Source organism: Staurois parvus, unplaced genomic scaffold (assembly GCF_062004578.1).
Source record: "Staurois parvus isolate SC_StPar_1 unplaced genomic scaffold, SC_StPar_1.0 ptg000147l, whole genome shotgun sequence".
In the NCBI taxonomy this organism is placed as follows: domain Eukaryota; kingdom Metazoa; phylum Chordata; class Amphibia; order Anura; family Ranidae; genus Staurois; species Staurois parvus.
In genome coordinates, this window is record NW_028317943.1 from 19,924,335 (window position 1) to 19,951,907 (window position 27,573).

General features: G+C 40.2%; 1 protein-coding gene across 1 annotated transcript in view; it reads right to left on the reverse strand.

Moving 5' to 3' along the window:
• Positions 1–27,573, reverse strand: part of TPH2 (tryptophan hydroxylase 2) — a 288,043-nt gene that overhangs the window by 211,859 nt on the left and 48,611 nt on the right. The window contains exons 3-6 of the mRNA XM_089674199.1: positions 18,441–18,624; positions 14,224–14,324; positions 5,610–5,677; positions 3,327–3,523 (exon numbers count right to left, since the gene is read on the reverse strand). Of these exons, the coding sequence (XP_089530325.1) occupies positions 3,327–3,523; positions 5,610–5,677; positions 14,224–14,324; positions 18,441–18,624 (550 nt within the window). The remainder of the gene's footprint in view (positions 1–3,326; positions 3,524–5,609; positions 5,678–14,223; positions 14,325–18,440; positions 18,625–27,573) is intronic.

A 27,573-nucleotide genomic window follows, 5' to 3' on the forward strand; every position in this document is an offset into this window, starting at 1 on the left:
ATGAAAAGGCCTAACCAATCGAATGATATGAAATTTCTATATATGCTGCAGGTCCTCTACAGCAGTTAGCAGCAGATGTGAAGAGCCACACCAAAAACAGCTGAGAGCAGTCCCTAAGTAGAGATGAGCAAATCAATTTAGATTTCACTGCAAGTCAAAGCAATCACAGTGAGCAGATTGATGAAAAGAGGTGCTTGCCAGATTTGTCATGGTTTATCCGAATATGCATATAGCAGATCATGCAAAATCAGCATGCAAATACTGTATGTGTTTAAACTGTGATTGTTCTGGAAAGTCTCAGATCAATCTGATAAGAACAGATTCACTCTGCATTCCCAAGCCACTGGTTGTGGACTACAGCTCTAAATCAAAAAATTTGCAGGTAATGATGATAAAAGTGTCCTTAAGAAGTCAATACAAAAGACTTTCATTTCTAGACTGCTTATAGTAGAAAAACAATGGGGCTCATACATAAAAATTGAGAGCTAAAATATGATGGTGACCATAGTAACCAAATATTTGCTGATTTTTAGGTTTTATTTGCACTAAACCATGACAGTCAGAATCTGAGTGGTTGCCTACACTTTTATTTGTCCCCAGATTTTATATAGAAGACCTACTAATAATGGAAATAAATTACTGGTAGTACGATTTAGCCATGAATGGCAACGCCACAATTTTAAAGCACGCCTATCAATTTTTCCCATAGCAGTCATTCCCTAAAAAAAGGCACAATAGTTTGAACATTTAGTCCTCAACTGTAAGAACTTACAGCTGTGACCACCCAACAGAGCAACCATTGATTCCACCTGTGCACTGGCCCAGCTCTGGTCATGGTATGTGGGAATGCTAGGCTAACATAGATAATGGTATACTGAGCAAAATTAGCATCTACCCAGATATTAGTCATCTCCATGTGCCAGTCCTTGAAACTTACCACAGGAGTCTCCAATGTGCAGATTTAGGGCCTTGCCCACACTTTTCTAATCCACTGCAGTGTTTTACTACACACATAATGTGTGGTACTTAACATGTTAACATAAAGTTGCATTGAAAAAGAAAATAAACCCTGCTGTGAAAAACTGCAAAAAGCTAAAGTTTTTGGCAAAACAGACTTGTAAATTCTCATTTTCCAAACAATGCTTTCCCTGAGCTCCTAGCAGTGGTCCTTTTCCTACACTACATGGTACACACTCTGTGCATTATACATCCTGACTTATTATTGACATATTCATGTGTTATACCATCAATGGATATACAATGGCTTAAGACAAGCACCTTAAGACCTGAGAGAAGTAGGTGACAGCAGCAATGGATGGGGAGAAGGGGGACAACAGGATCCTGGAACTGCCACTGCTGGAAATTAGGCACACTAAATGTTATAATGGCAAAAATCCACCCATCCTATGTGGAATTTAGTTTTGTCTCAAAGCAGCCACTCATTTAAAATGTCTGCTATTGCATGGTGAGGGACATCAAAGATCTGTGCAGTATTTTTTAATGCAGCGCACCACAAAGTATGGCATGTCATCCACTGTAGGGTTCTATCCTAAATAAATGGAATTATAGAGTGATGTGTGTTATGGCAAAGCATAGGTGTAAGCCAACCTTATATTGACTTTTATATAAGTCAATGCTAAAGAATGCCCCTAATGCATCAAAAAATATAATGCAAGGCTTCAGATACCTATTGAGAGACACCCTATACAGTATTGGTTTGTGAATGTGATCTATGAAGCAGTATAATGCCAGAAAGCACTGCAGCAATTAATTTCTTTGCCAGTTATACCTAAATAAATGCTTTTTTAAACAATATATTAGCCCTTATCTAACACTCAGGAAATCCTAATTAGTTTTTATCAACTTCTTTCTCTTCTTTCCTTAGTATTTTTTATGCTATTTTTTTTTTATTTGCATGTAAATATTTAATAATGGATTCTTTCGTTTGTGTTTATAGTTCCAAATGTAAAAAAAAACGTTTTGTACCAGAAACTAGATTCTAGTGTCTTTAAAAAGGAAACAAATTACAGGATAACATTTGTAATTAATTCTAGTTTTTTTTTTTGCTCTAGAATTTGTAGCTAATTTTATTATTTGAATAACTCCTTCATTCCCTACACTTAGCTTAAAATTTGTATTCAAATTTTACATTTGCGTTAGTTTTTGTGGGGATTGGGTAATGTTCTGCCTCCAGCAGGGGAATGCAATATATTAGGCTGTCCTGCCTGCAATATAAAATGTGTCCATTAGATGGAGCCAGTAATAAATGTACTGTTTTATAGAAACTAGAGACTGTTTAGTTAAGAGTTAATAAAAGTTCCCATAATTCTGACAGAAAAGAAAGATGCATCTTGGGAGCTCAGACTCCATCTTAGTAACTGAAAAAGAAGGAACCAGCTATCAGACCACATGGACTAGAACTTGCATCCCTTTGCATCCTAAGGCAGCATCGCTAGTGATAACCACTTTATCCTAACTATTCATTGTGTTTTCTGTATGTTGTTACGTTGATTTTATGTATTTCTCAACTGTTTTTCCTAATAGTTTCACCCACTTTATTCTGTGATTAAAGCTTTAAGATTACATTCAATCTATCTTACTTCAGAATAGGAGGGTTTAACTGCATGCCAAGTTACACACAAGGAATTGTTTACCAAGGATAGAACAGGGAAGGATAAAGAAACTTTGGCATTCTCACCTTGGATGCCAGAGGACCTTGTCCCAACACTGACCATAACACTATTGCCTAAATAAAAATATAAACAGCCATTTACAGGGCCTCTGTTTTTTTTCAAATGCTAACAGTGTCCTCTGGAAACAGGGTTTTATATATGTATATAGGATTTGTAACCCCTGTCCTGTTCCAGTCCACTTTAAAGGAATTCTATGGTCACAGCATACACTTTCAATTTATAGTATCACCATTGTAATAGCAATACAAACAATAGTTATTTTTGACAACCCAATATAAGATTACTTGAAAAATCTCCTTTCAGGTTGTGAGCTCTGCCTGTCTGCCCGCTATCTCCTTCCACTATTTCCTTTATTCCCTGCCTGCTTTGCAGCATCCCCTCTGTTGCTTACTTCTAAGGATGACATATCCCATGGTACCTTGCTGACTGCATACTGTGATTCCAGCACTGACTATGCTTCCTGAAACTCCTCCTTTGTAGTTCAGAAGGCAGGCTCTGTGAAATGTGACACAACAGTTCCTACCCACGGGGCATAGTAAATATGTGTCACAGAATTCAAGAAAGCAAATGTATGGTGATCTGTACAAAGTAAGTTCACAAATCATAATCATAGAGATATAATTATAGCCTCACCTTTCAGAAATGCTGCCACATCTTCCAGTTGTGGTACATTATCTTCTCTGTATCCACAGTATTTGGTTAATAGAGGTAGGTTCTTCAAATACTCTCTGCAAGCATGAGTTGGATACAACTGTGTAAGTTCTCTAAACACTGTACCCCATGTTTTTATCTCTTCCTCTGTGTACTCCACTCTTGGAATTGGTTGTCCACTAAATAAAAGCAACAAGAATCTATTACCACTTTGAAACCAGGCCAATTCTCACATTTCTCACATACATGTTAAAATCTGCATTATTTTTTTTGCTGAGAAATTACTTAGAATCCTCAAAAGTTATATATTTTGAGAAAGCAGAGACCCTGAAGAATAAAATGGTGGCTGTTGCAATTTTTTATGTTGCACAATATTTGTGCAGCCATTTTTAAATTGCCAATTTTCAGGAAAATATACACTTTAAAGAATTTTAGTGCACATGAATACTTCATAATGCCCAATTTTTTTTAATAAAATATAAAAGACAATGTTATGTCAAGTAAATAGATACCTAACATGTAACACTTTAAAATTGGGCAAGCCCATGGAATTGCAACAAACTACAGTACCTAAAATCTCCATAGGCGACACTTTAAAATCCTTTTCAGGTTACCAGTTTAAAGTCACAGAGGAGGTCTGGTGCTGGAAGTGATGAAATCCATGTCACTTCCAGTTTTTTATGACACAGAGGAGGGTTGGGTATAGATATACGTTCCTTTCTTCTGTTTACTGGACAAGTCAGAAATAGTGGGCGTCATCAGAAGGGGAATCCCCTTCCACACCCTGTAGAAGTGATTGGGTGTCTGTAGAGCTGCTTGGATCACTTCTACAGTAAAGCCCATCACTGGCTGAAAGTTTTCATACAAGTATCATGGCTGCAGTTATGAGCTCAGTATAAATATATATAGACAGCGTTGGCCAAAATGCGAATCAAGATTACTAAACAGTTTGCCACATGTAAAAATGCAAAAAATAGAAAAATAAATGAACATCACCAAAAAATACAACTAATATCCAATGTATTAGTAAGTCCCATTCAAATAGGTGCTTTAAAATCAGAAGATAGGTGAACAGGTGTTGGTTCCTGTAGAAATGAAAAACAGGTAACACCTTCCAGGTGCTCCAGGTGACCCCACATGGATTTGCACTCACCACAATGGATGGACCTTCTATTACTAGATAAGTCTCACTGAGCTTTTTTGGTGGGACCCACTATGTATCTTGTCACCAACTTGACCATTCATATGTACAGTACCAGGATGCAATTTCTTCCAATACAATACATCTCCACTCAAAAATTAGTATCAGGGAAAAGGTTCATTGCACAAAGCAGCCAACTTTATTAAATCACATAAAACCTAACAATTACACTGCACTCACATGTATATGTGCCTAGGGACCAGCACCAGGTACATACAGCGCTTGTGGTTAAGATGGCTGCCACTGCCCCGAGGCCGGAAGCTGGCTTGTGCTCCAGGCATGAGATGTAATTTATTGGCTGGGGAACACTGTCTCAACTAGTTTCGTCTGTAAATGGATGTCTTCAAGAAGTTAGTGTTCACCATTTTGGAAGCTTTTTTCTGGTTACTAATGGCTCCAGCACCTTTTCACCTATCTTTTGGTTTTCAAGCAACTATCGTTTAAATGGGACTTACTGATACATTGGACATTAGTTGTATTTTCTGGTGTTGTTCATTTATTTTTCTATTTTTTGCATTTTTACATGTGTAATCTTGATTCACATTTTAGTCAGTAAGATCTATATACACATTTATAGGGTTCACAAATGTGGTAGTCAGACACATTTTGAAAACTGCAGCAGCCATAATCACATTCATCTGTGTTTCCTTATTTTTTGTTTCTTTTGGTTTTGCCTGTGGTGCAGAGTTTTCATTGTTATTTAATGATCCCAGTATAACCACGTCAACCTGAGGACATACAGGTACACCCTAAGGATGTGAAGTGGTTAAGATCGGCATTCATTTAATACAACAGAACTACATATTGATAGAAGCTCAAGCCACAAGGTTTTTTCATGTGCCAAACACAACTGTAAAATATCCCTTCCCTTTCTGTTCCATTGACAATGGTCACAGGGATAGAAAGTGAGAGTGAATTTTCCACCAGGGACACAAACAGCAATAAAAATATGACAGAAGCTCCAACCCTTCATCTGCTCCATCCTAAACTAATAAATGTGTTTGCGGTAGTTCCACTTGTAACTTATTGAGACCATACAACAAATCAGCCATACTTAAACTTACTATTTATAATTCATAGCAACATCCACAAAATATTTTCTTCTTTGCCGGTAAACATTGTCCTTAAATCCCTTCAGAAAACAAAGGACAAAATAGAGAAAAAGAAACAATGTTAGCAAAAAAAAAAGACCAATCTGATTAAAAGAAACACTGTGTAAACAAACCATTACAGATCACAGGGACCTGAACAAAATAGTTGGATGAAGTATTTCCCTTACTGCAGTGCCAAACTGGTTACAGAAAGGTCAGATGAGGTCTTCAGTAGCATTCTTCTAGGCCCCAGCTTACTAACAACCTAAAGATTTTTTGTGCTTTAAAATCTTTTTAATGTCTTGCCCATGAAGAAGTTATTATTTGAATAAACAATTCTAATGGACATATTTAACAGCACTAAGCTATCCTAGTGACAAGGAGAATAAATACATCCTATGCCGGTACAAGGAAATGGAAAAATCTTTAACATATATCTAAATGGCTAAATGTCACGTACCTTATAAAGAAAACAAAACCCTTTATTAACAGACTGCATGTGTGCAGGAACTGTACAAAGACAGATTCTGATGCCATACTAGGAAGCAGATTAATTAAAAATGGAGTAAAAAAAAAAGAACACAAAGGGGAAACTGTTGCTCATAGTCATCCATTTTATGAAAGCATTCAAAATAAGTTCTTATTGGTCATTTTTGTGCATCTTTTCTTTTTTCCAGTTTTAATTAATCAGATCCTATTTTTTGTTGTAGCTGCCAACGCTGACCAGCAATTGAAAAGGAATATATAATATGTCCTTGTAAAAGAATTTACAATACAACACAAAGCTGTCCCATTATTTTCTGTTTTTCTCTTTCCATTTCTACAGAATAACTGCAAATATATCACTGTGGCATTGTAAGGTTTTGTCACATTTTCACAAATTACTTTTCATAGTTTCATCATCTAGGCCTTGAGTGATCTTTTTCTGTTTAAATTGCACATCATGTCAAATGTACTGAATTCTAAGGCCCCCTTCAAACTGAAGTATTCTATTGTATTGTGTTCCAGCCCACTGGTTAACATGTGGTATTATGTTGCGTCAATGCATGGCAACAGAAAAAATGAACCTGCAAATTTTTTTTTTATGTACAGGCCACAACACATGGCAAATGCAGTATGGGTGAAGCAGGTCAGGTCAAAAGGCACCTACTGTACTGTGAGTCAGGGTTCAATTATAAAGGAATGGCACTGTAACGCACCAGATTGCCATATATGACCTTGCACAAGACATATGCGTTAAGCCAACCTTGAACAACAAATTGAACATCTCAGTCACCATACACCATACAAGCCCAGCTGGGGTTAGTTACTACAACTGAACAGTCCAAAACCAATCAGCTTCCAGGTTTTATTGCCAAAGCCTAATGTAACAGCCTGAAGTTAAAAGCTGATTGGCTACCATACACAGCTTCACCAGAGTGCACCAGAGCGCACCCGTTTTAGTAAATCTACCCCAGTGTGTAATAGGTGATAACAGCTTCAGCCTTAGTCCATGATTAATCCCTGAGTATGGGGTGAAACATGTCAGGGGGTGTGGCCTGGATGGAGTTAGGCTGAGGCTGTTATTACATGCTGGGATTTATGGTGTGCAGTAGCTGAATTTTTTCTCTTTGTTCAGTGGATTACATGGAGTCAGGGTGGACTCCTAGCCTGACCTTCACCCTCAGTGGAATACACTGAATGGGAGACATAGATTCCGGAACGGAGACCCTAAAGTTGGCTTAGGTTCAAAGCCAACCTTGAACTTTAAGAGAATAGGGAATTTGAGTTTTACTGATTGCAAAGTGGTAGTTTTGAGGGCTTAGGGGGCATGTTGGACCACTGGAGATAGACTTCTATTTTCTTCCTCTTACCCAGGAAGGAAAGTTTAGGGTGCTTTGGAGTGCTAATAAAAAGGAAAAATAATAAGACTTTTAAAACTGCAACTCTTTATTCTTTTTTCCTAATGTTTAAAACTCGAAGCTACAATCAGGCTTTAAAATCAGTTTGTGGCCATTAATCTGGTATACTGGAAACAATAACTGCTGAGCGATATGAATATGCAGGCAACACCCACTGAATGTTCCCTGTTGTCAAACACAGCAAGCCAAGGAAGCTGCCTAGTACAGAACAACATGACAAAGAGCTGGAGTCCTATTGGCAGCACATGTGATATTTGAATAGAAGCACTTGTGAGGAAATAACAAAAAAAAAAATAATAAAGGTAAATTGAGGGGACTTGCTGACTTCCTGCAAAGTATTCACAGTTGACTGATTGATTTCCCTTGTCACTGTACAACCAGCTTTTTTTTTGTTATAAAACAACATGTGGTTAGCTATTCTTTTATAAAGTAATCCACTGACAGCCCTAAAACCCTATCATTGAATTTGTATACTTCAACTTGATCTTTGGACAAGTGGGCTGTTGGTTACCATCAATCATGGAGAATGACCTGGGTCAACAACATTGGGGAGAGGGATGTATAGCTGAACTGGGAAGTTTAGCACATTTATTTTAGGTTTTGGCTTTCCATGCAGAACTAACCCATAGATTATAAATCACAATACGTAATATAGTTGTGTACATCTATGTCAGGATTGAAATTGGATTGCTGTAATGAGCCAATCTGTAAATCATATGGCTGGGGGTATTTTTATACATATGGATTTTTAAACATATAATACATTCATCTCTATGCATAGACAATAATATGAAGAGATGATTGTGGACCAGAAATATATCCAGACTCCCCCAAATTTGAAAGCCTGAGAATTGTGATTGAAGCTTTAAAAGTACACTTATCCCTATGGTCTGTTGAGACAAAATAAAAGCATTTGGATAGTCAGTTCATTTTCTAACCTCCATCCACCCAGCTTAGTTGACCATGTCTTTTTTTTAATTCACAGCTGAACGCAAGGCATAAGTAAAAGGCACACATTAACACATCTCTATTTTCATTAGCATATCCTCAAATGTTTTTTTTTTTCAATTAAAAGCTCTTTAAGCAATGCCAGGTCAAGGTCCCCTGGCATCCAAGGCAAGGATGCCAAAGTGCCTGCCCCCCTTCGCTGAGCTCTATAATTTGCCACTACAAAAACTAATACAAAATTCGTACAAATGAAAAAATAGCAAAAAGGGAAGAAGGGAATTACGTTGATAAAACTAATTAGGGTTCACTGAAAGTTAAAGTGGTTGGAAATCCTTATAAATACCCAGTGAAGTGACTGGTCACAGGTGATAAACAGAGATGAAACAAATCCAACTGCATATGTTGTACCTTTTTATCAGCGGTTTTCTCTTCTCTGCATCTTTTCAAAATCCAGAATTTATACAGTTTGAGTTGTAAGAGAATAGGGGGTGGAGAGCTTAAATTACACACTGCAGGGCTCAGTGAGGAGAGCTCTGAGAGCTGATTGGAGAGAAGACACACACCCCCCTCCACACAGCACACAGGAACAGAGCTGAGGCAGTCAATCTGATGAAGGTCCCTCCCCTTTCACCATTATTCTTTTGATGTTAGGAAAATTTATCAGAAGCTACTCTTACAGATAGCAGAGGAATGAGGCAGCAGACCGAAATGACACTTAATGCTCTGGATATACAAGTACATACTATAGAGAGATATGCATTGCCCATATTCATGTCTGAGGTTTACATCCACTTTAATATGGGGTTTAAGTGTTGTCTCAGGACTGGGTGCACAGAAATGCAACTATATGTATTTTATCTGGAGTTCAGTTAACATATATTCAAGCAGAGACAAAGATCCAAGGTCAAGCAGATGTACTTGAAGCAGATGTTGATAACCACGCTTTAAACTTCCCCATATCAAATGCACCAGCCTGGAGAACTCTGACAAACTGCATTAAATATGCTATAACACACCAACTATATTCTAATAATGCAAAGTTTATTTTCTCACCACACAGAAATTTCTCTGTAAGCAGAGCTTTGAGTAAAAACAGTTCCAGCGCATCCTTTACATTTTTATGTCTGTTCAGATTAGGATGTCAAGTGATTTAACTGCATTATAAACCATGAAATATCACGGCAAATTTCAGAAAAGTCTGTTTTTGTTATTTAAGAGTATTGCGCATATACAGTGCAATTTTTCAGCGCTGTAAAAGATCCACATACAGGGCTTAAAACCAGCCATAAAACACGCTCGCAATAAGCAGCAGTGCTGTAAATGTCGGTGTTCTGCATACATTTCTTGTTATATTCCGAATACAAATGAGCTTTTCATTATTCGACAAAAGATGGGAGATATCAATCTTAATTTGAACCCCTTTTATTTTCCAGATGTTACACGCAGCAAAAAATATCAGTTGAAAAGGAAATTGCCACTTTGAGTCTGAAATTAAATTCGATAAGCCTTCACACTTCAAACTGCTGACACATTTGAAGAAGCACACATCACACAAACCAGTAGCACAGCTTTCAGTTTTGTATATGCTTGAAAAATTCTAGGCTGCACTGTTTGAAGTAAAATTACACATTGAGTAAATTTTTAAAATAAAAATGAGTAAATGCCAACACAAATTTCACCAGTAATATTTCTGTACCTATTATTTTATCTTTGGCTGGTTTCCCCATTAGCCAAATCCTATTTGCACAGAATCCTATATGTTTTAAATATAAATTGTTTGGATTCCTTTTCATTGAATCACATGATCAGCTCTTGGACTTACTTTTTTTCTAGTATTGTATTGCCTGCATGTAAATATTTCCACATACAGTAGGTGCATACCTGACAGTTAAGGAACTCAATAGTTTGAAATTTCACTTCAGAACTAGGATATTATACAAGGGACCAGAATCTTGCATTAAAGCGATTCCACAATGTACATCAAGGAAAATATAAAATAAGGTTTTAGATGGCATTTTTCTTTAAAGAGTATATTGGCTTTTGGATAGAGTGCGGAAGGATTAGAAATTTTGTCAAGTTTTTATTGCTGTGTCTTTACTGGTAAGACTCACCATCTATATATGTCCTGGTGACCATTATCACCAAAAGTGATGGGAAATCCAAAATTTTACAGTTGTCACACGAACAATCTTCCAATGGGGACACATGGTCTGGTGACGACTGTTTAAGAGAAAGATTCCCTTCAGTTTGTAGATTTCCTCTTGCTGATGCTTTCAGACAAGATTTAACATAACTCAAAAAAACACTTCCCTGCTCTATCCAAAACTGAATATAAGGTTCAGGCTACCTATACACTTTAAAGAACATTTAACAACTGAAATCAAACATTGAGGGTACATATACTATCTAGCAACTGTGCTACAGGATAAAGTTTGCTCATCTTATCATAAGCAGCCCATAGATGAGTTAGTTTGTTTTGTTTTTTTCGTTCAACCACTGGAGTGAACAAAAAAAACTGACTTGATTCCCCCATCCAGACAGTCGATGTGGATGAGAGACTCCTCCCTACTCTGTCTTTGTATTCTGACAGTAGGAAGACTTCCCCATTACCAGAATACACTGATCAGCATTGCAGGCTATAGCATGCAGCACTGATTGAGCAAGGAAAATCCAACAGGGTGGTTGTATAGAATACAACAAAACAAAAGACAGCACTGCAGGTAAGGAAACCCTCCACACAATCAAGTCCCGCCACACAATCAAGTCCCCATAAGGTTTAGAGTGGGCAACTCTTCCGTGTTATCTATGATATCAACTGGACATCTCTACCACTGACAACATCCATTGTATGCTCTATTAGGCCTTGCTGCCTTCTTCAATTCGGGGAAATCCAGTACTAGAAAACAAGCAGAAGGAGGAGGCACACTAGCCTAGTGCATTACAGTAGGACTCTTTATTAAATAAAATACACTCCAATATACTCACAAAGGAATAAAAGTCAAGTGCATGTAACAATTCCCATCACACCACCAGATTTTTGTCCATCAGATAGGGCATAGCTGATGCGTTTCAAGGGCTATGCCCTCTGCCTCAGAGCAATTGGAAGATTGACTTCTGTACAAACTCATTACCCATACATGGTTTGAAATTCAGCCAGTCCCTGCTGAACTTGCTAAATTTCGATCCATATATGGCCAGCTTTACACTTATTTTGAATAATGCCCTGAATCCACAAGAACACAACTATCCAAAGAGGTGTCAGCAGATGAGAGTTAGAAGTGTACTTTTAAAATTATCAGCAATCATATTCAGACTTTTCAGGAAGGTTTGAATTAATTAGTGGCTATGACAAATATCTCACTATGGGCTCCTTTTTTATAGAGACATCAAGAAACTCAGTGTATACATTCGGCTGTTGAAGACTTTCTCAAAGATAAGAAAACCTAGTTGACTGGCAAAATGTCAGATTTGAAATAGGAAGCTGTTGGTGCACATGGGAATGCATAAATATACTTCTAAACAGCAGCCTGTACCAGCTCTGATGGTGGTGGATAAACTGCTGTGCAAACTGAACTGATCTTTGATGTCACTTGTACCTGCAGGAGTCTATTCAAGAGGAGAATGGATTAGCCCTAGGAGCAGGACACTCTTCCTGAACATACGAAAACCCCAGACAGAGTAGAAGGAGGTCTTGCAACAGGAAACTGAAATGGCATTTTTCTCTATAGGGCATGTGTTTCCTCTCTGGATTGCAGAGATCAATTACACAACAAAGGAATCTGTGACTTACAAAGAATGATTGCTAATACTTATACTTGATGTTCACAAACTATCTATGCCTCGCTACCCATATTAAAGCAGACCTTGCCCAAACCATCATAAAGAAAGTTATGCCACCATCTTATCTCATCATATCTTGAGCACTCTCCCCCTGGCCAAGAGCATAGGATTTAATTACCCCATACTTTCTGGAGTTTGACCCCCCCCCCCCCCCTCCTTGCCAATGTCACACTAGACATCATCTGACTAAAGAAAAAGAAAATCTAATTTCAAGAATTCTCAAGATCATGCAGTGTATAGACTAGATTTCCCAGGAAAGCGCTGGGTGAGCTCCCCCTCTCAGGATGCATCTTTGAGGCCCTGGCTACATCACCTGTTCCTCTAGAGACCAGAAAGTGAAATATAGTTAAAGTGGTTGTAAAGGATGAAGGTTTTTTATTTTTTATTCTATGAATGAAGGTAAAAAACCTTCTGTGTGCTGCAGTGTCCCCAGCCCCCTGAATACTTACCTGAGCCTCATCGCAATCCAGTGATGTTAATGACAGCCTTGGCTGTCCCAGGTCTCTGCCTCCTCCTTGGCTGAGACAGCAAGTGTGAGCCATTGGCTCCCACTGCTGTCAATCACAGCCAGTCAGTCAATGAGGAGAGGGGGTGAGGCCAAACCGTGGCTCCGTGTGTATGGGCACATGGAGCAGTGGGTGCTCCCATAGCAAGCTGCTTGATTATGGGGGCATCCGGAGGGAGGGAGGGGCCAGGAGAGCCTGCGGGAGACCTGAGAAGAGGAGGATCCAGGCTGCATTATGCAAAACCACTGCACACAGCAGGTAAGTTAGTTAAAAAAAAATGAACCTTTAGAATCGCTTTAAAGGGCATAAGTAACAGCCAAACACCCTTATTTCACCATTAAGGTAAAACCTAGATGATATAACATCAGTAGGCAGAGATGCTTTCAAAAGTGATTTTTTTTCTGTTGGTTGGGTGGTCTGCATTAAGACTCTCCATTTGGTTTGTAAGTGACATTTGTGAAACATCTAATATTTATAGGCTGCATTTATTGTTTTATAGCAAGCTTTTAATCTTGTATGTAGTAAATGACATGTTTTAATCTTGATCAATTGGTTTATAGGTTATGTGAAAGGAGCACTCTGGTTCCTTCCCACACTCAATGCTGGTATGTTAATTGGATCCTGTCTAAATTGGCCCTAGTATGTATGAATGTGAGTTTAGAGACCTTAGACTGTAAGCTCTTTGAGGGCAGGGACTGAATGCACAATACATATGTGAAGTGCTGTGTAAATTGACAACACTATAAGTACCTGTAATAAAATATTTATTTGTTGGATGTTTGTATACAATCAAATTTGCACTTTTTATCTACAGTAACAAAAAAAAAATCAATAGGCCAATAGCAGAAATGTACAAATTGCTCTGATCCATAGAGGGTTTAAAGGTATACAGGTGTGAGAGCTAAAGTGGTTAACATACACTTGTTCTGGAACTAACTGTAATTACAGCACATACTGTAGTGTATGTATTATTATTATATGTCTATAATTTGCTCAGGGTAGCTCTACCCAAGATGTCAGCATGCATGTTAATAGTCTTTTTTTTTTTCTCAGTGTAATGTTCTTGTCATTTTATATCTTTCTAAAATTCTATCATACTGTGATCCATGATTTCCCACAATTGCTATATTTATAGAGAATTGTAGCATACTGGTAGGAGGATTCAACAGTGCTTTGTAATGCGGAATCATTCTTTCACTTTTGTCTTTAGCTAGTGATACAGAAGAAGCTGAATGGAGTTTATAGTTCTCTGTGGAAATTTTCTGTTCCTCAATGAGATGTAGAAGGTGCAACAGTGCACTCAAGTAATAGCCTTTACTGCACATCCTTTTTGCTTACACTTGGATAACAAAAATGTGCATTCCTTTGAAAAAATAAATTTGTATCACTCACCGGATGGTCAGCGTCCAATTCAGAGCCATACATTAAAACCCTGTGGGAACACTTGTCAAGTTCTGAGATTTTTCTTGGGAACCATGGGACACCATCAAGTTCTACTGGAAAGAAAGGTTCAAGTTTATAAAAGGAGTGGCAAAGTAAATGTTTTCACTTGTAGTACATGGAGTGAGTGGCAAAAGAATAGTATGGGTAGGCAATGGGTAGGTAATTAGGATATTTGAAATAAATAGTTATGCTCATAGAGTCTTTCCAATAAACAGTGTCAGACTGGAATAGACAAGGTCCAGCAATGAAGCTAGTTGTAAGGTCTACCACAGAATAGAAAACCTGACTATGCCCGATTATGCCATATCTTTTGCCTAATACAAAAACACACACTGATTTATTGAGAGGATGCATGCATTCCATAGTTTCTATGCAGGTAATTGTTCCAATTATTTCATACTTTCCAAAGATGAATGTGGTAAGGGCTTTGTGTTCAGATGCAGGTTATCTGAGCCATATACAGTAATACCTCGGTTTACGTATGCCTCGGTTATCGGAACTTTCGGTTTACGGATGAAAATCCATTGATAACAATGCCTCGGTTTATGAATTTATATCTCCGTGCATGCTGGAGTCTGTGTTGCGCCTGGGAGGTTTATATCTCCATGCATGCTGGAGTCTGTTTTGCGCCTGGGAGGTTTACACAGTAGCACTCTGCATGCTGGAGTCGGTGTTGCTCCTGGGAGGTTTAGCACCATGCATGCTGGAGTCTGTGGAAAGGTAGGGAGGTGAGCTTTGTCGCTTGCATGTCTTTTACTGTGTGTTCTGCATTGTGAGGTGGTTTCCATGCCAGCTCATGTGCTGTGCATGCCTGCTACTGTGTGTTTTGCATTGTGGGGTGGTTTCCATACCAGCTCATCTTCTGTGCATGCCTGCTACTGATAGATTTAGGGCTCTTGGACTGGGTGTGGGTCTACAGTAAAGCATTTTTTTTATTTTCTGCTCACTTAGTGACTGTGGTGTCATGGCACCCAAGAAAGCAGCGGAAGCTGGGAAGAGGAAGAAGGAGATGATTCTGCTTGAGGTCAAGAAAGAAATCGTCAGGAAGCATGAAGGAGGACTGCAATTGACTGACCTTGCCAAAGAGTATGGAAAGAGTGCATCCACAATCAGTACCATCCTAAAGATGAAAGAGAAGATAACTGGGAGAAATGTAGCCAAGGGAGTCACCAGGGTCTCCAAGCAACGGCCTCCTGTTCTGGAGGAGGTCGAAAAGTTGCTCCTGCTTTGGATTGAAGAGAAGCAGCGTGCAGGGGACACAGTGACCAAGGCGATCATCTGCGAAAAAGCCAAGGCCTTGCACACTGATCTCTGACCAACAGCCAGGAATGTCAGCCGATGCAGAAGGCTTAAAGGCGAGCAGGGGGTGGTTCAAAAGGTTCAAGACCAGATCTGGCATCCACAGCATGGTCAAGCATAGAGAGGCAAGTTCTGATGTTGCTGCAGATGAGGAATTTGCTACAGAGTTCCTGGAGGTCATAATTTCAGAGGGCTACCTTCCTCAGCAGGTCTTCAACTGTGACAAGACTGGGCTCTTCTGGAAAAGGATGCCAACGTGTACCTTCAACATGGAAGAGGAGACCACATTGCCTGGCCACAAGCCGACGAAGGACCATCTCACCCTCCTGTTCAGCGCCAATGCCAGTGGGGACCTTAAGATCAAGCCCCTGCTCCTCTACCACTCAGAGAACCCACGGGCCTTCAAGAAACACAAGGTGAAGAAGGAGCAGTTGAGCGTTTTGTGGTGGTCCAACCCAAAGGCTTGGGTCACACGCCTCTTGTTTGTGCAGTGGGTCAATCTTGTTTTTGGTCCTGCTGTCAAGCAGCACCTTGCTGACAATAACCTGCCGCTCAAGGCCGTGCTGCTCATGGACAATGCTCCTGCTCATCTTCCAGGCCTCGAGGAAGACTTGCTGGAGGACTTTAACTTCATCACAGTTGTGTTCCTTCCGCCTAACACCACCCCACTACACCAGCCAATGGACCAGCAGGTCATCTCCAATTTTAAACAACTCTACACAAGGGAGCTTTTCCGGCGATGCTTTGAGATGACAGACTGATCAAGCCTTATCCTCCATGAATTTTGGAGAGACCATTTTGACATCGTGAGCTGTCTGCAGTTTATCACCATTGCCTGGGCCGGGGTCAACCATAGAATCCTAAATTCAGCTTGGCGCAACCTGTGGCCAGACTGTGTTGTGACACCTGATTCCGGTGCTTTTGCACCTGCACCAGTCAACAGTGTTGAAGGAGATTGTTTCCTTTGGGGAGGACCATGGGGCTGGGGGTGACTGAGGAAGAAGTCTGCAAGCTGGTGGAGGAGGGACACAACTGTGAGCTAACCACTGAGGACCTGGTGGAACTGCAGAAGGAGGCGATGGAGGAGCGGGTCTCATTTGAAGAGGAGGAAACAAGTGAGGAAGAGCTCAAGGAGGGAACTCAAGGAGGCATGCCAACTGTGGGTAAACCTACAGGTTTTTGTACAGCAGCACCACCCAGATAAGGCTCTAGCCCAGAGACTTGTGAACAGTTTTGACACCAACGTCATGTCTCATTTCCGAGGGATGCTGAAAAGGCTCCAGAGGCAGCAGACAATGGAAAGGTTCCTACTAAAACAGCCTAGACATGAAGAAGAACCTGCTTGTGTTAGTGCTGCCCAGTTGCTCTGCTCCTCCAGAGAGTGTTGAAATTGTTTGAAAAGTTTGCCATGTTTTAAAAGATGATGTGAGCTTTAAAATTTGAAGTTGGATGCTTGAGTAATCCTGTCCCTGTACAGTATTAATGCCTTTAAAAAGTGAACTTTATAAAGAGTTTTGAACAGATAAAAGACTTTTACCTTTTTCTGACCTCAGGAATGGATCAATTGGTTTTTAATACATTCCTATGGGAAACGGTGTTTTGGTTTACAAATTTTCTGCTATACGACAATTCCAGCAGAACGAATTAAATTCATAAACCGATGTATTACTGTAATTAGATTAGTTTGTGTAACCTTAAGTGGTCCTAAAGGTAGAAGATTTTTTTACCTTAAAGCAGAGTTCCAGTCATTTTTGTGTAAAAAAAAAAAAAACTGTAGCCGCTGACTTTTAATAAACACACACTTACCCATGCTGTCCCTTCTCTCCCTCTTCTTCCCCCTGCACTGGCATTTCAATTCTTGGCACCGGACTGTGACAGCTTATGGGTTCACAGCCGGGTGCCCACTGCAAATGCAAGTTGCGCTGCGCATCCTGATTGATCTGGCAGTTGTCTGGAACCTGTGAAGTGCCCCAGAAGACTGCGGGAAGAAGGAGGGGGAACAAACTTCCGGCTGACTTTGCCGCGGCGAACTGAGCCGGAAATGGGAGCGGGTACCTGTCAAAGCCAGGTATGCGCTCGCCCTCCCCCCAAAATGTGCCAAACATAGCAGTGGAGGGGGGGAGGCAAACAAGCGGAGCTTCCACTTTTGGGTGGAACTCTGCTTTAACTCTGTTACCAGCGGCTAACGGAAAACTTTCCGATCATGTGACCGCTGTCACTGTCAGTCATGATCACACATGATCACAAACCCCGCCCCCACCTCCCAGCATCTGAAACCCCTTAAAGGGATGAGAGACGCCGGCACCAAGGGGTTAATGCATCCTCTGCATTAAGGTAAAAAAACCTTCTGCAAGCAGCTCCCCCTAACCTGCTCTTATACTTACCTGAGCCCTATCTCGATCCAGAGATGTGCTGCAGAGCAAAGTCTTTGTTGGCTTTTGCTCTCCTCATTGGCTAAGACACAGCAGCAGGAGGGAGGGATCAGGGGGCTGGGCCAAGCTGTGCTCTGCTATGTCTTATGGACACACAGAGCAAGCACGAGAGTGAGCATGCACTAGTGCCCCCATATCAAAAGGCATGCTATAGGGGCAGTCAGCGAGGCATGCCATCAGGAGAACCCAGAAGAGGAGGACTACAGAACAGGCAAGTATGACATGTTTGTTATTTAAAAAAAAATAATAACGATGCCTTTACAATCACTTCAAGTACAATGCCTCTGCCCCTATTTCTGTATCTGTTGCAGAAAACATGAGGGGTTCTGGGAAAGGATGTGATCTTCCAGCTGCCTCCTTGCTGACTATCCAAAACCCTGCTACCCCTGTGCTCCATGTGCAGATAAGGAAAATATGTTTTAATAATATTCTTGCCTTCGTCTTCTCTCCATTTCCTCTCTGCTGGATTCACACAGATGATGTTTGGCTGAAGTTTTAGCAGATGAACGAGTTCCTGGTATTTCTTCTTGGTGCATTCAAATTCAACATAGATCTCTGCCTCAGAGCTGCCTTTCTTTGATTTTCTTGACTCAATATGACTGATATTCACATACTTTTCCTGAAAAGGCATATAGAATGTTACTTCATAATTATTACTATTGGATCCAATGTCTACTCAATACACTTTCCTTCTGCCATCAGAAGTTATATAGAAATATCTTTTGTAAGTAATATGTCATTACATACCAACTGCTAATGCTTATGGAATTCATATCTAACTACAGTTAAAATAAATCTAAAGACAAAACTTTTTTTTTGTTGGAATAGGCTGTGCTAGGGCTAAAACCTGTGTCAGGTTATCACCCTCTGTGAAAGGGCCGCCATCGGGGAGGGGGGACAGCCCAAACATATGTCAGGGGCCTGCGTGTCCCGAGGGGCCTGGGAAGTGGGCCCCAAGCAACCAGTTGTTGCCTGGTTCTTATCATTTTGACTGCCATATCCACTCAACGGACTATTCTCAGCTACAGAGAGACAGATGCCACCATGTCGGGAGGCAGAAACTGGACCAGCTGATGGGCCAGTAGAGTGAAGGAGGAGGAGCTCTCTGCTGTGTGAGGAGGCCCCATGTCGGGAGAGGTGCAGTGGAGACACATGAAGGAAGCCAGGCAGTAAGTACCCAGGACTCAGGAAGTACATACAGTTCCGGTGATACATACCATTTGCTGAGTAATATAAGAAGATATTCCCTCCCTGCTTCTGTGTTAGAAATGCCTCTGACATTTAGCTGCCTACATGTAAAAAATAGTCATGATACCAAACTACCTGAGATCATTGAAAGCCAGGTATCTGCAAATCCTATAGGGAAACAGCTTAAAATCTAGAATGCTATTCAGAGGAAATCTGGTTACATTTTGTTTCAGCGAACCTTATTAGCAAGGAGTATTCATATGTGAAGTGCATCCTGTGATCTGGTATCACCAGAAGATCACAGAAAAATACAGATCTCTAATGTATTTGCACTGGAACATGGTGAAAGTAATGCATGCACTACATTTAAAAAAACTCACCAAACCAAATTGCACGGTGTGGAAAACGCATTAGGAATGTGCCTTTCCCATACCGCGTTCTGGTATGAACTGGCCCTTAATGATATTTGTGACAGGAACAATGAAATTAACTACTCTCTAGACTCACTGTCAACTGGGATAGCATTTAAAGTGGTTCTAAAGATATGACATTTTACCTTAATGCATTCCCTGAATTAAAGTGATAATAAACCCAAAGGCAAACATTTATTATATTGCAGCTTACCGATTCTTAAATGTGATGACTGCATTCGTTTTCTTTTTTAGGCTTTCTTTCCTTTTATTTTCATCTGGCGAACCAGCCAGGAAGTAGTTTTTTCAAAAGAACAAGCTCTTTTGTAGAGGTATCAAGGCTTGAGACAAACACTGGCAGGGGTGCTGACAATTATCAGTTTTTATTTATTTATGTAAAGCCCAAAAGGAACAAAACAGTTAGTGTAACTGATTATAAAGTGTGAGCTGGAGTTTGACGTCAATTTATTAGTGTATCTAAATCTGCTAGTACATTTAACACTCCCCTCTGCCCAGACTGACAATGCTGCTATCCAAAGATGACCCTATTTTCCTTCATCAAGAATGGAGACACTTTAATACAGGAAGTTTGTTACTGGCCAAATCACCAGGTGAAAACAGAGGGAAAAGATGCCTGAAAAAAGTGGTTGCACTGAAGGACACGGTGGCATGGCCAGTGGACAGATTTGGTTGGAAGGCCAGTGGGTGGGCCCAGGGTATGTTGGTGGTCGTCCCGAGGGGGCCAGGCCTAAAGCTGTGTATGAGGCCCCAATATTTCTGATGGCTGCCCTGCTCTGTGGCCCTCTATGGGAGGCTCATCTTTTGTGTTAGCCTTGGTGACCACTGTCACTGTGACACAAAATGATGGAAAATCAAAAATGTTATCAATATCACAAGAGCAGAGGATGAGGGAGTATATCACAATGAATGCACCTGTTCTGGTGTGCATATCTGCTCCACTGACAACTGTCTAATAGGGGATATCTTTGCACTTTAGATAGATTTCCTTTCACTTCCTCTTGTGTCTTCAGGATGGGAAATATTGGGATCATAAACACTCCCGCTTCAGCAATTCTCATCTGGGCTAGAATTACATCACTTGCCCCCTACTCCTTCACCTGCACCCTCCTGGGATATATCAGACACCTCACAATCTTATGCATGCACAGTGGGGAGCCAGCAGTGAGATATGAGGAAGTTGGCTTCCACATCCAAGATGGCAGCACTGGGAATCCAAAGTCTGATGAAGACTCTGCTCCAATGAAAAAAATGCTAGACTCCTGGGTTGGTAAGTACCTGTTTGTTGAAAGTCATCAGCTATAGTATTTGTAGCGGCAGACTTTTATTTTTTAAAACAGGAGTGAGGTTCCTTTTTAATTAATTTTTGTCAGCAAAGCAAAGAAACTCTTCCTGAATTCCCTTCTCACACCTCAAACATGTCATCCTCTTAATCCAAGAGACTGGGTACTGAAGAAGAAATTCCTAAGAAAGGATGGCTTGGAGCCAGGGGCGGACTGACCATTTGGAAACTCTGGCACTGCCCGAGGGCCCGGGGTCAGTAGGGGGCCCCATGAGATGCCCCTGGTACCTTTTTCATAGGCTTTTTTGAGTTTGGGCAAGGACACAGGGGCCCCATGATCTCCTATTGCCCGGGGCCCCCATGAGTTGTCAGTCCACCCCTGCTTGGAGCATAATGGTAATGGCCTCATCACATATTGGAGACAATCTCTACAGCTGCTAATCTGCAGGGAAAGTCTGGATGCACACTGCCCACTCCTATTTGCTGTCAACACCAGGGGCAGGCTGACCATTTTGGAACTCGGGCACCGCCCAAGGGCCTGGGGTCAGTAGGGGGCCCCTATGAGATACCCCTGGTACCTTTCATAGGCTTTTTTGGGTGTGATTTGAGTGTGGGCAAGGACACAGGGGCCCCATGATCCCCTATTGCCCGGGGGCCCCATGAGTTGTCAGTCCACCCCTGGTCAACACCTAAGTCTTTGAAGAAAATATTTAGAAACCAACAACTATGCCCTCCTAGGGGAAGTTCACCTGTTGGGAGGCAAGTCTCCTTGAAGAAGACTCTTAACTTTGCTATTTTATCCTAAGTAAAATGTACCCAGGACATATTCTGGGTATCAACCAGCTGAAAAAAACCTGAAGTTAATAACCTTTTACACTTTATAGACCTTAAAGTGGCACTAGAGGTTTAACAAAAATAGCATATATGATTATTTCGGCTTTTATTTAATTAAATTAGTCTTTTTCCCAAAAAGAGAAACAGCTTGAAAAATGTTAGCTTGAGTAAAGCTTTAACCTCCATCTAATCTACTGGTCCATCAAACACAACCTTTTCCAGACAATGCTTCTGTCCCATTGTGACTCCATTGCACTTTCATGGATAGACCACCATAAAACCATCCCAGGATGGAATTTCAATTCATCTATAGATAAGCTGATTGTACAGATGTTGATCTATTGATCAACTTCCCAACTTCCGTGCAACCAGTATGTCAGGTTTTTTTCATTCATTCTCTGCTGGTGGCTATAGCCACCAGCAGTGACCATTGTATTCTGATGGACTGGAAACCTCCTGCTGTCAGAATACAATAGTGCAGCGGGAGGGATTCCATAATCCACAATGTTGGCAGGAGCTGTAATCCTTCCCCACTGTATTGAAAACTAAAAATTTCTTCGGCTGGAGCCGGGCTTTAAAGAGTCTGTCACTGGTAATCTAACCATTTACAGTATGGCCGCTTCCCTCACCCCCTTGCTGACACCCGCTGTGTCAGCAGGTTTCAGCCAAAGCTTCATGGCTGAGACCTGCGGATCGGCTGTGTCCAATCACAGCCGAGAGCCCTATCTTGACACGCACACAGGGCTCTGTACAGAAGGAACGATCTGTGTCAAACTGATATTTAGTAAAATGCAACGCATATTACACACATTTACACTTCTTAGGCACACGCTTAACCCTTTGTTTACCCTGAGATGTTAACTCCCTCCCAGTCAGTGTAATTTGTACAGTGACAGTGCATAGTATTATCACTGATCACTGTATTAGTGTCACTGATGATGTCAGTGTCAGTTAGTCCATTAGTCTATCTTCTGCCCAGTGTCAGAATGCAACCCCACTATGACAGTCCCACTATAAGTCACTGATAACCGCCATTACTAGTATAAAACAACTAAATAAAAATTCCAGTATATATCCCATAGTTTGTAGACGCTATAACTTCCACACAAACCAATCCATATACACTTATAGGGATTTTTCTTTTACCAAAGACATGTAGCAGAGTACATTTTGGCCTAAATTTATGAAGAAATTTGATTTTTTCCATTTTTTTATTGGATATATTTTATAGCAGAAAGTAGAAAAAAATGGCTTTCATAATTTTTCGGTCTTTTTTCGTTTATATAATAAAAATAAAAAATCTAGTCGCGATCAAATACCACCAGCATTTTTGCTTTTGTATATGATTAGATGATGTAAGTCAGGAAAGCTTAACCTCACTCATTAAGCTATGGTGTAAATTCCCTTGCAAAGTGAAGAGCCTATTCACCTTTAGTAATTCAACCCCTAAGCTGCTCTGTCTGAACTCTCCCAAAATATGGTGCTTCTTGTATGGTGGACCATGTGATCTCTCCCAGGATGCAGAGCTTGAGCCTGAGCAGCCAGTTGTCAAGCCTGAACACTGTCACATAGGTAGGAGGAATACATCATAAGCTCTGACACCATCCAACATGAAGGTTACACTGGGCTTAATCCATGGCTCTGATGAAAGGATTCAGAAACAAAGTGTCAGAGTCTCTTTAAATCATCGTTTTCAGTGTTTGATAAAATAACTGAGCAATTAAATAGGCAATTACAAAAAAGAAGGTGCTCATGTCGTGGCATCTGAAAGATACTGCAGTAAAGATATAGCAGGGATTAAACCAAATTAAAATAAAACAGTAAGAATACTGTAAAGCTTTCAAAATGAACATCTATAATGTTTTTCCTTTGCAACATTACTATCAGATTCATAAAACAAGATAGTTGTTTCTATTGCTCCAGCCTACCACCAGCGACCCCCTACTATACTATCCATCCTTGTTTGTCTTTCTTCGGACCCCTTACTGTCCTCCTCTCATTATTATTGGTTTGGTGTTCAGCTCAAGAGGTGAGAGGTGATTTGTGTGAAGAGATCTGCTCTACTTCTAAGAGTACATTTTCAGCTTGAATATTTGTAAGATGTTAGTCTCAGCATGGTAATGCAGTCACCAACAACTGCTACAGCAGATTTTAGCGCTGGTGTTGATCACTGCAGTAGACTTCTATGGCTATTGTGTTTCCTTTAGCATCTGTTATACTAGCTTGTATAAAACAACAAATTCTACCAAGACATTTAGCTGTTGCTGGTTTTTCAACAAACTAGAATATTTTACAAATACTTGTATTGAAGTCTCCCCCTACTGTTAAGTCAAGGTACTCTACTGACTACAAAAGCCCATACAACTAATATGCACCATAAATGATTTATTTATTTCAAGTACTTATATAGCGCCATCAATGTACGCAGCACTTTACATATATATTCTATATTGACATCAGCCCCTAACCCTCAAGGAGTCTACAATCTAAGGTCCCTAACTCACATTCACAAATACACATACTAGGGCCAATTTAGACAGGATCCAATTAGCCTACCAGCATAGGGAGAACATGCAAACTCCATGCAGGTGGTGCCATGGTTGGGATACAAGCCAACAACCCTAATACTGCCAGGCGGAAGTGCTAACCACTTAGCCACTGTGCTGCCAATGAGTTTTTATTGTTTTAGGTACATATCAGGGACTTAGATCTGAAAATCCAAAACTAACGATAGCAATTTTCTATATATGTGTTTTTTGAGGTTTACATGTCCCCTGTATGCTCTGAAATAACTAAACAACATTACATTGGCAAAGGCATAAAATTTTCTAGTGATATATGTGAATGCAACCAATTTACAATAGAACTCAGCCAAACTGGTAATTGTGCAATTAAAGTTCACATGTGCAAACTGCTAAAGGGTTTGTAATTCTGTTGGCAAGTTTTGTTAATCACAAACTCATGCCACCACTACCTAGATAGATGGGTGGCATCACTGTCTGCTATTGCAGCTCTGCAGCTTTTTTGTTAGCTCCCAAGCTCTCTCTTACTCACAGGAGTATGATTGAGCGTCCCCCCTAAAGTAAAAGTCCTTCTTGGGCTTCCCTTATCTTTGTAATTATGCCTACACATCCTGCCAAGTCTATAGTGCCTGAAACATTTTACAGGATGACAGCACTGTACCATGCAAGACAGTTTACAGGGAGCCCAGGAAATTAGATATGTTCTTTGCTCTAATGGATTCTGGGAGTCTTTGAAAAATTACAAATTAAAAATTACAATTAGAGCAAGATTATGAAAAGGCTGAGCTTCAGTGCCTTTGCATGTTTCAAATGGTAATTACATGTTCTGTATTAATATCTCCTCTTTGAACAAACACTGTTGGTCAATATTAATCCTTTCTACCAGTTTAAGAGATTATAAGGCTGAACTCTAGGCAGAAAGATGTAATAGACACAGCTCGGTATTGATTAATGCAGCTTTAGATTTTTTTTATATACAAGCATTGTAGATACCTGAATATGACTTAGCTTAGGTGTCTTGCAGTCCCGTACAGTAAAGCAGCACTCAGACTATGAAAGAAAAATGCAGCACCAGGAGCCAGTAAGTTGTGCTGCAGTGCTGTTGATAGGTGGAGAAAGCAGAGTGACATAGAGAATAGCTCACCAGTCTATTACTTCTACTTTCACTGTCGACTAGCAGGCTGGGGCAGGGGGAAAACCTGTAAGTGTTAATTAACTGCAGCAGAGAAAAATTGGGTCTTCTGCCCTACCAGACTGGGCTGTGCTGTGGGGCAGAGCTGTGGACATCTCAGACGTAGAGAATGGAAATACAAATCCTTTAGCAGGTAAAACAGCTTTAATATACAGTATATAATTTAGCTGTGTACCTGCAATTTTAAAGTGTATGTTAACCTAAAATGTATTTTTTTTTGTCAATGTGTGTGTTTGCCCATGTGGAAGGTTATGATAGTTTTCTGTTTTCTTTTGATTTTGTCCTATTATGACAAATACCTGGTAATCCTACCAGTGCCCCTTCTTTGATTTTGAAATCTGGCCACACCAAAACACAGAAACAGCTGAATGCTGGTGTGTTCTTTCCAAATACTTTTTTATTAAAGTTTTCAACAATTTACAATGCATGAAACCAAACCAAGTAGAACAGTCCACAAACTGGTTGTACATTTACCACATAAGACAATAATATCCTCATTTACACATGGATACAGCAAGGCCAAAGTTAGAAATGGTATCAAAACGGTATTCCATTGTATCCCTGGTATCATAGTGCAATAAAACATGTTGCAATCATAGTACCTTCCTAACCTAGGTTGCCTATTCCTATATTGGGGTAAAATGTACAACAAACAATTGTAACATAACTCAATAAATTACAGTTTGGCAACCCACATCATGTCTTGCTCATAAGTAAGGTGTCTAGTTTATGCTTGCTTCATTATGGGTCCCTCCATCACTAACTGTGCAGTATGAAATCGGTACTGTGATAGCTGAATATCTCTCTGTAGAGGTCAATTAATATTGTAATATACTCAGGGATACAAGAGCTAGAGGGGGCAAACCTGGAGTCTGAAGCCAAGGTTCCCAGATCCTATCAAATGTAGATGGAGTCCCCCTCTGTCTCATAATTTGTTTTTCTTTCAACAAGGTAGAATTAACATTTGTCCACCACTCCTCAAATGTAGGGGTTGCAGGTGCAAGCCACTTCAGCACAATGCATGTACGCACCAGGAACAGAAGTCTAGTCATAGCAGTTCTGACCTGAGGAGTATATAATTCCTTGTTCAGAAATCCTAGTATGCATCTAATGGGATCTTTAGGTAACATCACTTGGAAGGCTCGATTGATGGTATCCAGCACAATACTCCAGCACCGTACCAGCCTGGGACATTTCCAAAACATATGCAGATGGTCTGCAGGAACCTCCCCACAGCAAGGGCAGTTTGGGGTTTCTCTACGGGGCCATTTAAACAGCTTATGGGGTGTTCTATAAGCTCTATGTATAAGGAAAAGTTGAGATAGAGGAGAACATGCTGGTGTGTTCAGTTTGCATATCAAAGAACAAGAATAATTGTATTCAGAAGGGAGTGCAAAGGCACAGCATACCTAATATTGGAAAATATGCCAAGAGCTGACAAGAGAAAAATAGGAAGAGAGAAAAAATTCCTCACATAGAAAGAATAATGGGATTTTAAAGGTGCCAAAAAAAAAGTAATAGAACAATAAGAGCTAAAATATTACAATATCTATTATCAAATCAATTTAAAATACATTCAAATATGTAAAAAACAATTATGATAATACTTATTTGGAAATATATATCCGATGCAATATTTCTCTCAACATGTTTCGCCTTTTTAAGGCTTCTTCAGGAGTTATTAAATATAACACCTACAATAATGCATATCAAAGTCAACTTTTTGGAGATACAGAATGCTGTGCCAGCACACACTGTGCCTGTATCTCCTCTAGTCAGTATGGTCAGCATATCCCCCTACCACTGCAGCCTGTAGGAGAGAAACATACACAGATTGGGAACTTACTTCCTCGTTGTGTATGATGTACTGTTCTCCGCATTCTCTTGCTATACAGCCATGCTCCCCACTATGAGGGAAAAGAAGCAAAGGAGCCAATGTGGTCGTGCCACTGTCAATTTAATCATTCAAATTGGGTAAATAGCTAAATTTATTTTAGGTAAAAACAATTATAGTTTACAAATGGTATTTTTTTACCTACTGTATGGTTTCAGAGCCCTGTGTTCAGAAATATTTTAAGGCTACTTTGGTTGGTGACAGGTTATAAATATTTAGTATGACAAG